The 13,375-nt window shown below is 35.5% G+C and overlaps 2 protein-coding genes across 2 annotated transcripts; one reads left to right on the top strand and one right to left on the bottom strand.

The window, feature by feature from the left end:
- Positions 1–203: 203 nt before the first annotated feature.
- On the bottom strand, positions 204–1,444 carry LOC116105181. Its single transcript, XM_031391617.1, has 2 exons — positions 1,073–1,444; positions 204–980 (listed from the first exon to the last, which is right to left on the bottom strand). The coding sequence occupies exons 1-2, from the start codon at positions 1,442–1,444 to the stop codon at positions 204–206; spliced, it is 1,149 nt and encodes a 382-aa protein (XP_031247477.1).
- A 10,811-nt stretch (positions 1,445–12,255) lies between these two features.
- LOC116104998 lies at positions 12,256–13,050 on the top strand. Its single transcript, XM_031391423.1, has one exon. It carries the CDS (start codon positions 12,323–12,325, stop codon positions 12,782–12,784), a length of 462 nt encoding a protein of 153 aa, XP_031247283.1. The 5' UTR covers positions 12,256–12,322; the 3' UTR covers positions 12,785–13,050.
- The last annotated feature ends 325 nt before the right edge of the window (positions 13,051–13,375 follow it).

The following is a 13,375-nucleotide window of genomic DNA, read 5'->3' as shown; positions in this document are numbered from 1 at the left end:
TTCACTAGGATGTTGGCAATCTGCAGGGAGACGACTAAAGCATCTTGATGAGAAGCGGCCAGGGTGACCGGTTCGTCATCTTCAAACTGAATTACCTAGTGAAAGTGTGACCGCGAGACCGGATGGATGGACTGGACTTCATGGTGGTGGTTGGCTCTAGCATACTGCTTGGCCGATGAATAACTTACCCCACTGATCTCTGATCATCCAGAGATGAGCGAACAGAAATCCTTCGCTATGGGTTCTCGCGGAGGGGTTGACTGTTCTTTGGAGCTTTTCTGGCTAATGGTGTTCTTCCCCTTGTCAGTAAGCAGATCACGGAGATGTCCCCTTTTCAGAAGTGCAGCAACCTCAAGTCGCAAGGCAATACAGTCTGCGGTGTTATGCCCATGGTCGCTGTGGAACTCGCACCACTTGGTTGTGTCTCTCCTTGCCTCAGGATTGAGCTTGTCAGGCCACTTGACGGTGGATCCCAATCCTTTCATTATTGCTACGACTTGGGTTGGTTCGACGTTGAGGTTGTACTCCGGTATTTTGTGTCGGTTCGATCCAAACTGCTTGTTATCATTTCTCGCGGGTTGGCGATCATTAGGCTTCCTGACTCTGCCCATATTGCGTGCTAGAGGTTGGTAGCGGTGCTCTAACGGTCCAGGCTCTGGCTTCCTGTCGCTCCACCTTGATTCATATCTAGAATGAGCAGCTTGGTTCATCTCATCTTCCTCCCATGTTATCTGGATAACTGCCCGGGCCAAAGTGTCTTCCATTGTGGTGCAACCCAAATTCGTAAGTTCTTTGTACAGTTCTCTGTTCAGGAGGAGGCCTTTCCTGAAAGCGTCCACAGCAGTCTCGGGGTTACATGAGGGGATAGAGATCTTTTCTCTATTGAATCTGCTAACATATTCTCTCAATGGCTCTCCCCTTCTCTGGTATATTCGAAATGGGTCAGCTGACAGTTTCTCTAGTTTCTTGCTACTGGCGAACTGTTCCACGAAGGTGTCGGTAAGCTGGGCGAATGAATTGATGGATCCGTTTGGGAGGTTTGTGTACCACTGGAGCGCCGGGCCGGACAAACTAGAACCGAAACTTTTGCACATGCAGGCTTCCTTAAGCGATCGGGGTATTGAGACTGTGAACAGCCAATGCTTGTACGACGTATGTAGTCATCTGGGTCGTTGTTACCATCATACGGTTTCATGTTGGGGATGGTGAATTTCTGGGGCATGTCGACCAGAGCGATCTCATCCACAAAGGGTGAATCAGCGTAACAATAGGGTCTGCCCTTCTTGGTTGGGACCGGCATTCCTAGAATGCGTCTCATCACTGCCTCGACATCGGCCAGTCTCTTGGCCAATACTTGTTCCATAGGAGGGGGGGATACTAACGGGTCATCGCGTCTTACTGGGTCTGCTACTACATTTATTCTCGGCACATTCCGTTGGGTCATCCCTCGGGGGCAGTCTGATAGATCATTCCATCGTGCATTCCTTGGTAGTATGGATCTTCGTTCATCCCTTCTGGTTGGATGACTCCCATTGTCACTGTTCTATTATTCCGCCCTACATGAATGGTCGGGGGAGTCGACTGGTAGTCACTTGGTCTATCAGGATGGATGAGCTCGAGTGTTGGAGTTGGTTTGGTTTGGCCATTCAACCCGTGAGGGTGAGCCGAGCCGAATGGGGTTTGTGTTTGGGTTGTTGACTGGAGGTGGAGCGGGACGGTAAGGATGGGCTGGTCTTACGGATGTGGGCTTTCTATTATTGGATTGTCTTGGTCACGAGGTTGGGATGGGTCGGCTGGATGGTGTTCTGCTGGCATATCTTTGTCTCCATTAGTCAAAACAGAATCGTCGAGTGTCAGTACGCTTAACGGACGCAGCCCTTTACCAGAGACCGAGGGCCGATGCTCTGGTGTGGAGAGTGGTTGCATGGATGGGATAGGGGCGCGGAACCGATTGGAGGGAACTTGGTTGGGCAAGAACTCGAGATCATAGAATTGAATCACCTTCTCTTTTAGAGACTGGTTTTTAGCCCTAATGGACGCGTTTTCGGTTTGGATTGCATTGTTCTAGGTTTTCAGTGCGGCCACCTTGTCTGAGTTTTGTTGCATGAGAGAGGTCAAACCTCCAGTCTGGCCTCGAGGCCGAAGTTAACATTGTCAGGATTGTCAGCCATGGAATGTTCCTCCATGTAGCAAGGTTCGTCAAGCCGAATGACTGCTAGAGGCCCCACGGTGGGCGGCAAACTGTAGACGTAAAAATCTACCTGTACGGAAGGGGGGTCTAATCCCGTGAGGTCGAGGCCACTAGCGATCTACTGCACCTGCACACGTAGAGAAACACACGCATGAAGTGAACGAGAAACACCAAGGTGGTGTTTGCCGTAGGCACTCCGACGCTCAAGTCAGCAAGGTTGAAAAAGGCTAGTATAGTGAGGGCTAGGGAATAGAGAGGTTACCGGAAGTCTAGTCAGAGACTGTGACTACGGCGGTGATGTAAAGCTCTCAAGTATTAGCTTCGGGTGTGAAGGTATAATGTACTCCCCTTTATGAGAAGGTTGGCCTCTGTTTATATAGTGACTGTCTGGTCTCCCAATCCTGGTAGGAGTAGGAGTCATAATGTGACTCTGATGCAAACCCTAGAAGAATTAGGGTCGTGGTAAGCTGTCTTACCAGTGTCCTGATAGGAAAGTGATTCTGACTAGGAAAGTAACTTCGAGTAGAAAAGTGTTCTGAACAGGAAAATGACTTCGTGTAGGAGATTGATCAGGAACAGGAATATGATCAATGGGTCGTGGGCTCGGAACTTGCCTATAGGCCCATGAAGTGAACTGGAACTGGGAGGCCCGTGCCCAGAGGGTTTGGGTCGGCCGTATCTCGTATCAAATGGGGACTGATCTGGCTTGTGCCTCTTTAGGACTGGACCTGGTTTTTTCTTCACTAGTGGTCCTGTTTTCTTATTTGGGTTAAGGACGATTTTTTGCCCTAACAATATAAAACATCAATAAAATCATAATATAAACGCTAAATACTAGGTAATTATTTACGTAATTAGTCGTACCTTGCCATTTCAAAATAAAAACAATCTTGTCTCAAATTCTTTAACTTCTTTACTTTCATAAGTTTGTTTGAACATCACCTGGTAGAAATGAATCATTCAACTTAATAACTTCTTGTTTTTTGTAACGTGATCTCCTCCTACTCCCTCTTCTATTGTATACGTGCTCACCATGAGCTTGCTGTTTTCTTCAACTTCGTGGTAGTGAAACAGACCCACTCTAGGTTTGTAATCTCTTCTAGTTTGAAAAATCGGTCCATCTCGACTAGCCGGTCTAAGACCACGCCATAGAGGGGCCTTAACTTCCATAAAAGTTAGGGGCCTCTACTATTCCAAGCTTAGTGATTGACCTTGATTAAAATAAAAAAGGATAACATAACAATTTTGCTAATGGTGTTAAGTGATGACATTAATTTTTAACGGGAAGAGATATGATCATTTACTCAATCTTATTATAGGTCATGTTTTTTCGTCAAAGTATGATAATTTAAAATAATTAAAACTTTAGTTCGTTAAGAGTTTACTTTAAAATGATCTTCTAATAATCAACTAATTACTATATAAATTAATTCATATAATTTATTTATTAAACTTAGATAAATGTTACAAAAAATGTAATAGGTATTAGGTAATGCAGAAATGAATATGAAATTTAAAGAAAAAGTGTGCATTCTTCTTTGTACTTTGAGTACGGGCCTACGGCACTAGTGAAGTACGGTTCATGGCGCTTGACACCCGTACAATTATAAGCACATAAATCTAGATTTTATTCAACCGAGAACAAAATTATTAAAAAAAAAAAGAGAGAGAGAGAGAGAGAGAATAACAATTATAAAATTGAAAAAATAAAAAATAAAACTAAACCTTGAGAGCATCATTCAATCAGTTCAAAAAATAAAGACAAATTTACTTCGAGCACGTGTTTGACAACGTAGATAAAGAGGAAACATTAATTATGCTGAGATAAAAAACTATTTAAATTTATTTCACACTTCTTCCTTTATTACTTTCAAATATCCGTCGGTGCCATGTATGTTAGCCAACAAATTTTTTTATTCTCATTGGTTTTTCATCGGAGTGCGATAAATTTCAAGAATATTTTTCAATTCAGAGATTAGGGATCCGCTTATACAATTTATATAATTCTTTGTAATATTCAAAATTATAAATATTATTCATCGTTTAATTTTACTATATAGCAAATATGTACAATCTTGTAACTACGAATCTTCATATTTATAAATTTAAATAAGCAAAAAAATATTGGAGTTAAGAAGTGCAGGATACATTTTAAGAAAACTAGAAAAGAAGAAAACTGAGCCTGAGGCCCTGAAGGTTAGGTTGGAAAAGTACTGAAATAATAAAATTAATTAGAAATAAACTTCTTAGTTTCATATGAATAAATAAACAAAAAAATTAGGTTAAGATTATTAGGAATTATATAAAAAAAATCTTTCAATAATTTAAAAAAAAAAGAAATGAAAATATGCAATTCCGATCATATTTTTTAAACCAATAATGCTAGTCTTACAAAGAAGCCTACAAAGGAGGTATACAAAGTTAACCTCCACCCTTCATATTCATCATTTTTCTCTTTCTCTCTTTCTCTTTTTCCGTTTTTCCTTTGTTTTTTTCTTCATTTTGTAAGTTTTTTTGTAGAGTTCTTTGTAAGGATAGACTTATTCTTTTTAAACAAAGAAAATTATTGACGTGTGGATATATATATACACTAATTAAGGCACGAGCATAAGAAAGTTTTGACTAGTGAAGAAGAATTGAGTACAGCTAATGGAGTTCCCAGTTAATGAGAAGGGGCCCATGTGTTATTGTCCAGACTTGTCCAATCATATCTGGCTGTGACCCAAAACATAAGCTGACGGCAAGTGAGACAATAAGTACTCGTTTTCCATTTATTTATATATTTAAAAAAAATGTACTCTAATAATTTCAATTCCGTACCTAATTACTCAATCCCAATAATTTGAAGGGGTTTGGCGAAACGACACAATCCTAGATACTTTTTCACTTATCATTTGATATACGTTAATTAAATTTATTATTTGACAAGAATAAAATTATAAAAATACTATAATACCCTTATCATTTGAGTTTATAATTTTATAAAATTTGCTATAATTAAAAAATATTCTAAATCTTTTTTTTCTTTGAAAAACCCAATTCACTATCATATTTATACAAGAACATCTCTCTCGCGCACCGCCTCGGGTGGCAACCTCCCTCTCTCCTCCAACAAGCCCACCACAATTACTCACGACCCCAGCCGCCAGTGTTGACAGCCTTGCTCTATAATTTATGTCACACAACCAATGTCAAAAGGATTTATTTTTGTATTTATTTTCATGGATTTTACGGTTTTGATTTAGTATTTTCTTTTTCTTTTGTTTTGTTTATTATGAATTTATGTTCATGGAGTTGAGGTGGAGGAATTTTTGATAGAATTAGAAGTGAATATTTCTGTAAACCAAATTCTGGGTTGTTTGGAAGATGTATGTGAACCAAATTTTGGGTTGAAAATTTGTGAAGGCAGAATCCTTTGCTCTTTTTCCTTCTCTGTTTCAATTCTCTCCCTCTACTTCATTTTATTATTGTTGTGTGTAACTACTTGGTCGCCGGCGATTGCCCATCATTTACAACCTTCCCACAACCAACTCACCCACCATCTATTAGACGAAATTCCTCACCCAAACTAAATTCTGTTTTTTTAGAGCAGTTTTGTTAAGCAAAATCTGGATTGTATGGAAGGTTTATGTAAAGTAATTTCTTGGTTGTATTGTAGAATTATGAAAGGTAAATTTGGTCTTACAGAAAAACTATATATAATCTTTTTATATAGAAGATTTCTGTATATGGAAGAATTATGTAAAATTTTATTGTATGAAGATTTAAGTTTAATTTTTTATTCATAATATTCATATGATATTAATTAATTTATTATATTTGCAGATCTACATAAATAGATATATAATAATAATATATATAATATTATATATATTATATGTCTGACTGACAAAAATACTTTTTTACTATTACAATTATCGTTTGAATTTAACAATGGGTGGAAAGTGTCGTTTTGAAATTTGACAGGTGGGCAAATGTCATTTCGCTAAACCCTAGATGGGAACATGTCGTTCTCCCTATTTTTAATAAATCACCTACAAATTCATCATTTTTTATATATTTTTTATACAACATTACGTGAAATATATAATTCATAATTTAAAATTAAAATTAAACTTTCACCTAATTATATCTTACTACATAATTTATATAAAAATATTATGAAATAATATATTTATACTATTTTCTATTTTAATTTACTTTTGAGTTTGTTCTTCTCATCCTATGCCTATAATCGCGGTAACTCGTAATTGGGGCATGTTGTGGACCAACTTCAACACACCATGACCCAACCTATTAATTAATTATATTCCTTTATTATTTAGGTTTAGTTTCTTAATTCTAACTATTCTTAATTCATTTAACGTAATTTCAATACCTTTGAATTGGTTACAATCATATGCTGTACATGCAATTTCTATAAATTCTATGATTTCCTTAACAATAAATTTAAAGGAAACTATAAAATAACTCCTTTCTGGGATATCAATTAATTGAAACTAACTTGCTTTCTAAAGTTTCCACCAAATAGTCCTATTAAAAAATTTTAGTACCCAATAGATCAAATTACATTTTCTTTAACTAAAAATCCAAGCCACCGTAATCTATTAATAGACATTTATTGTAGTTGTTAACTATCAATCATTTTGTGTTAAACCCTATCACAATTATGGATCATTTTTGTGTTGAGCCCTACCACTCAGGCAAAAGAACCTCTAAACAAAGCAAACTTTATCGTAGGTCTAAATGACCAATATCGATCAATTACTTTGATTTTTAGTTAGGAATGAAATTTGATCTAAAGGGTGCTAAAATTTAGAATAACTATTTTTTTCTAGAAACGTTTACAAATGAGTTATTTCTGAATTGATATCCTAAAAAAGATTATTTAATATAATTTCCTATATTAAAATATCAATAAGGTTTATGATCAATTTTAGTAATCAGGTAGGTTTCTTTTAAAGCTTTATATATATATATAAATATATATATTATATTATATTTGAAACCCTATTATAATATTTCTACTAAGAAACACTTTTCTTGTTTAAAGAGTGGGAAATGAGAAGAATTTTTTTTCGGGCATGGAAATGACAGACTTCTGTTATTTTAATTTATATATTTACTGAAACAATTAAAAAAAAAAAAATTGTTTACCAGAAAAAAAATTAATTAACTTAATGGTTTTCTGAATAATCACAAGAGCCACACTCGGAAAGACACTCTATATAATTCATTAAATTATACTAATTATAAGAACTGCTTAGACTGAAGAATGTTTTAATTTTTTAGGAAATGTATAAGGGATTAAGCTTTAATAATTTTTTTATTTTTTAAAATAAGAAATCAATTGGATAGTCCCTCTTTTAAATTATAAGAAATCAATCTAATAATCCATTTACTAAAAACATTGCTGATTCAATAAGAAAATCAGATTTTTTTATCAACTTTATTTTTAGCTCATACAATCTTTATTATCCCTTAAATATGAATAGAAGTTACTAAATTATATATGTTAATTAATTAGTTAAATTAGTTGATTTAATAAAATCATTTTTATGAAATTAGAAAACTTAGGACTGCGGTCGTCGTCTTGATCGCTTGCCACTATGATTGGAGGCGTGCTCGGCGACATTGTTATGTCTAAGTCCTAAGATTGCACGAATTGATCTATCTAACGTCCATGAAAAAACTGGCAAATCTGAGTTTGGCCGCAAGAGTGGACATATATTCGGTCGTCTCTTTTAATTTGTTTAGCTTTAAGAATTTTTTTCTTGAAAAATAAAAATAAATCAAAATTTGGATATTATCCTCTTTTAACATTATAAGAAATCAATCTAATAATCCATTTAGTAGGTAAGTTACTTTTTTTTTTTTTTTTTTTTTAATTTTTGTTTTGATGATTAGGATTCAAGGTGTTCGGCTCAGCTTATGCGCATCTCAACTAGTCATTTGGGACCCTGAAACTACTAGTCGGATAAGAATTCCAGTGACTACCACTATTAGCAACCGAGGATAGATTCGAACTCAGGATCTCTTCAGTAATACACTTAGGGGTGCTTAATGGGCCGAGCCACTCGCGAGCCGACTCGACTCGGCTCGAGAGTAATATACCTAGGGGTGCTTAACGGGCCAAGCCGCTCGCGAGCCGGCTCGACTCAGCTCGAGTCTGGCTCGTTAACGGCTCAGCTCTTCAGATAACGAGTCGACTCAGCTCGATTCATTAGGTTAGTGAGTCGAGCTTGGCCCGAAAAAATGGGGGGTTTTTTTAGGTTTTCTGAAGTACAGGGGATTAAAAAAAAATTAACAGCAAAAGTTTAAAAAAATGACAAAATCCCCCACCCCCCCGCGATTTTTTAATCCCTAAAACCACGACACTTTCTCATTTGCCGTAACTCTTCGCTGTAATCCCTAAATTTCATCGATCCCCAACACAGTTTGTTGACAGCACCAGCACACCTCTGATTCGCCGTCAACTCTTCGCCGTGAACCACGTCTTCTTCATCGGATTTGCATCGCAGAGCTGTCGCCGTCAGACCCATTGAAGTCTCACCAACGCTTGGCCATGATTCCTGGTTTATTTTTTTCGCATGGCCTGAAGGCGCTTCAGGTTGATTGAAAGTTGTTGAATGATACTCCTCTGATTTTGCAAACTTTAATAAATGCGCAGAGATTGATCAGATTCTAAGAAATGGTCGTGAAGTAAAGAATATGTATAGTTAATTTGTTTAGTGTAAACATTTTGATCAAGGTCGTGAAGTAAAAAAATGGTCGCGAAGTAAAGAAATGATCATTACTAAGAATGAAAGTGGAATAGTCACTGCCAGCAAGAGAAATGAGAGCAATGGAGGAATCAAGGTCCTGTTTGTTGTAAACATTTTGATCAAATTGTTGTTGAAGATTATCGATTTGAACCTTGGTTGATATCTACCAATGTGTCGAAAACACCAGTGCCACCGTATGCAAAATTCATGCCATGTTGTAGTTCTGATTTGTTCATTGAATATCTCACTTCGAAAGGCGTAGGAGATATTATGCCAAAATGTTGAGCTGAAAAGGAAGTGCATGAAGTGGCCAGAAGAATGGCAGTGGCTAGAAGAAAAAAAAAAAAGAAAGATTTTTTCTTTAAAAAATTGAATTTTTGAGAGTTGGCTCGCGAGCCAGCTCGAACTCGGCTCGATAAGCAAGCTCACGAGCCGGCTCGCAATATTCCCAACTCTTTCCCGAGCCTAGCCGAGCCATAAAATTTACGGCTCGACTCGGCTTGTTAACACCCCTAAATACACTCAAGAGTCTCTATCGAATCGCTCAGTCACTCAGAGGGAGTTAGAATTTATGGTTGTCAAATCGCGTATCATATCATGTATCAAAAACATAATTTTCGAATCGTATATCATATCGTAGGATATGCTTTTTTCAAAAAAAAATAATAATAAATAATAAATAAAATACTAAATTTTTTCTAAAAATTAATATCATTCCCAAGATTAATTAACGAATTTCGTGATATTATTGTCTTTAAATTAATGTATTACATAATTAAAATTAATTACAAAATTAAGAATTTATATAATTTTCTATCAACCATTCATATCTTTTCTAAGATCAATATCAATGTCAATATATATATCTCTACTTATGTTATTATTATCATACAAAATGGGTAACGAACGCATCTTCCTCTTCACTTTTTGCATGCAAAATTTGTAAATTTAGGCGGGTTTTAGTGAACTGGGTTGGGTGACCCAGATCCGACCCAAAAAATTTTTGGGGCCTTCGGTCCAAATTAATAAAGTCGTATCGATTTGTATCAATATTTTTAAAGATACGTATCGTATCGTAAGATACATATCAACATATCGAAATATTTAAGATACACTCTTTGATATGTATCGTTGGTAACCCATATCGAATTGTATCTTAGGATATATATCACATATCGTAGGCAGGGTTGTCTCAAGAACATTTGTGACCATAGACAAGAGTTATTTTAGGGCATTTTTAATAATATAAGCATATATTAAAAATTTATTTCAAATTTTTTTTTTTTTTGCCTTTTGAGATGCAAAATCACTAATTAAATTTTTATATTCAAGTTTAAAAACCAAATCTTTTTCGATTGATAATATAGTCAAATTACCTAATCTTTCTTGTGAGGGCGAGAGGTGGACGGCGGTCTACCGAGGTCAGGTAAGTGAGGGGTTTTTGGGAGGGGGCTGAGGGGACAAAGATGGTGGTGTCAGGGAAGGTCAACGACAACGGATACATGCTAGAAATGGCTGTCACACGCGATGAAGAATGAAAATGGGTTGCGAAAATCGGCCAAATTGGGGGTTCTAAAGGCTGGGAAAACGTTTGGGAAATGATTAAGTGATGAATCCTGTCGATTTTGGTGAGAAAATTGATCGGAATCATCACTTTAACACCGTAGCGACACTATGGCGGTTTAGAGGGGTGGAGATGCAATGTTTTCATCATTTTAGGGATTGAATGGGTGTTTTGAAATTTTAGACATTTAAATAACTAGTTTAGTTAATTTAGGGGTGTGTGTGAATGGAAAATATGAAACATGGTTTTTTTTTTTTTTGTAAATTTATGCAAAAAAATTATAATGAATTTTGGCCTTTTTGGGGCCCTTTGAACCAATTTGGATAAAAAATTATAAACTTTTTTAGGCCCAATGGTATTTATGTAAATCTATTTACAAAAATCATAAAATAATTTTGAGCCTCAAATCACTTGTCTACCCCACAGGTCATCCCTGATAGTAGGATACTAATAACAGAAAAGTTATTTTCGTCCATGTATTGTGTAATTAAATATGATAATTAAATTAAACGCGTTTTGCTAGATTTATAAATATTTAAAATGAGGAATCTAATGAATTGGATCATCGTAATTGTCTCTATGTGGTTCGTGTCTCGATTTAATAAGGACACAAGTTTGAGTTACACTGTCAGTTGTTCATGTTAATTAATTGTTACTTAACGTTTGCAGGTTCACGTCCTAACTTCATATAAAAAACTGTGACCATGATTTGTTTTTTTATGTGTTTTCCCATCTAAGTAACTCAGTATAATGTTAATTAAATTGTGCATGATTATGCATCTCTAGCTCTCTATTATTCTAATCAACATATTAATTTAAAGGGAAATTGAAGAAAAATGCCATTGAAGTTGGCCTTTAATCGATCAAGATAATATCATCAAATTTTGCTATAATTAAATTAATCTTCACACAATGAACACCTGACTTAATTTGTTAACTGTAGACATGTAATTAATTTAAATTTAAAAGGCCTAGTTCCTTACGACTAAAGCACGTATCCCCAAAGAATAATATTTTACGTACTAACAGATTTTACTAACCAGTGTACTAACCTTTATTAAAATCACACATAGTACCCGTACTATGTGTATGGTACTCGTACTATGATTTAAGTTAGTATACTTATTAGTAAAATTCGTTAGTATGTATAGCATTACTTTCCCCAAATAGTAGTCAAGTGGGATACTAATTTCTTCAACCTTTCTAATAATAACAATTCATTTAAAAAACCCTAACCCACTGTTATTACATTAATCCTCCACAAGGCGGCCTAAGTCAATTACCCATACAAGTAAGCTCATATACATATATATATAATCCATCAAGAGGTTTTGGTCTAAAGTAAAGGTTCTAAACTTTTAAAAATTAGGAAAATCCCCCTCAAAATTATAACTGTTAATAAAATTTTAATTCTAAAACAACATTTTTCAAAAATAGATGATTGAATTATCCATTCAGTACGTCTTGATGTGTATGAGTGAATTATCCATTCTACATGAACACAGGTTAATATCTATTAAAAGCATGGCTATCCTAGACCCTAGTAGTGCAGGAAACAAATCCCACAATTATCTCTATAATAATGCCAAAAGAAACTTAAAGCACATAGAGGACACATTGGTAATTTAAAACAAAAATAAAATATAATTAAATTTTCCTTGTTTCTAAAATGAGTACGGTTGTTCCTATATAACAAATCGTCCACTCTTGGTCACCTTCAAAAAGAGAAGGAAAAGTTAGAGAAACAAAAATAAAAGAGTTCATCAAAACTTGAAGAAGGTTTAAGATTGAAGAGAGAAAGAGATGGGAAATAGTTTAAGGTGCTGTTTGGCTTGTGTTCTTCCATGTGGAGCTCTCGACTTGATCCGTATAGTCCATTTGAATGGATTTGTAGAAGAAATGACAGGTCCACTCACAGCCGGTGAGATTCTTAAGGCTAACCCTAATCACGTCTTGAGCAAACCTTCTTCTCAAGGAGTCGTCAGAAGAATCGTAATCCTTTCGCCGGAGTCCGAGCTCAAACGAGGTAGCATTTACTTCTTGATTCCATCCTCTTCTTTACCAGAAAACAAGAAAAAATGCAATTCCAACAACAAAAAACCCTCAAAAAAGACCAAAAGATGTTACACTATTGATCAAACTTCACCTTGTGAGCGTTACCTAACGGACGCTATCTCAGAAAATAAGTCTTCACGTCGAGATCGCCGCAACCGCGGGCGTGTCACCGTATGGCAGCCTCATCTGGAAAGCATTTCAGAAGACTAACAATTTTTTTTCCGGTACCGGAATCTCACATCTCCGGGGATGATTATTCAATGGGGATGTTCTTTTTTTTTTTTTTTTTTTAATGTATGTGTGGTTAATGTTTTGTGGATATATTTTGCTTCACTTCTTTTAGTTTTTTCGGGTCTGCATATAATTTATGGCAGATTCGGAATTTCAACCACTCATGAGGTGATGATCGATCCATTTGGTTCAACAAAAGTTCATGACAAAGAAATGTTAAAATTCCTAGTAATGGAATTGTATTTACACCCTCAACTTGTAAGTAAAAAAAAAAAAAAAAAAAATCTCCCATATTTTCTCTTTCCATCGTTTCCAAATAACTTTGTGATATTTCTTTAAGTTTGTATTTGAGATTCATATGCTTATCTTTGTGGTTGGGGAGACATTATTTAATTAATTCTACCAAGTTCTATTTCTTTTGGCTTTTGATAATTTATAAATAAACACTTGTCTTTAACTGTTACTTGATTTAGGAATAAAACCAAACTAACATCGAAATTGTTTGCCTTTCAAGGTCAAGAAAATGCACTTCTTATAGGTACTTAATTTTTTTTTCCCTGGTTGATGGCA

Source organism: Pistacia vera, unplaced genomic scaffold (assembly GCF_008641045.1).
Source record: "Pistacia vera cultivar Batoury unplaced genomic scaffold, PisVer_v2 Contig116, whole genome shotgun sequence".
In the NCBI taxonomy this organism is placed as follows: domain Eukaryota; kingdom Viridiplantae; phylum Streptophyta; class Magnoliopsida; order Sapindales; family Anacardiaceae; genus Pistacia; species Pistacia vera.
The sequence above is the reverse complement of the archived record's forward strand: the minus strand, read 5'-3'. Positions and strand labels throughout refer to the sequence as shown.

Coding starts and splice junctions, on each gene's coding strand:
- LOC116104998 (XM_031391423.1), top strand. CDS start 12,323: ATGGGAAATAGTTTAAGGTGCTGTTTGGCTTGTGTTCTTCCATGTGGA.
- LOC116105181 (XM_031391617.1), bottom strand. CDS start 1,444: ATGACCCAACGGAATGTGCCGAGAATAAATGTAGTAGCAGACCCAGTA. Junction 981..1,072: donor GTGCAAAAGTTTCGGTTCTA/GTTTGTCCGGCC, acceptor TTCGTGGAACAG/TTCGCCAGTAGCAAGAAACT.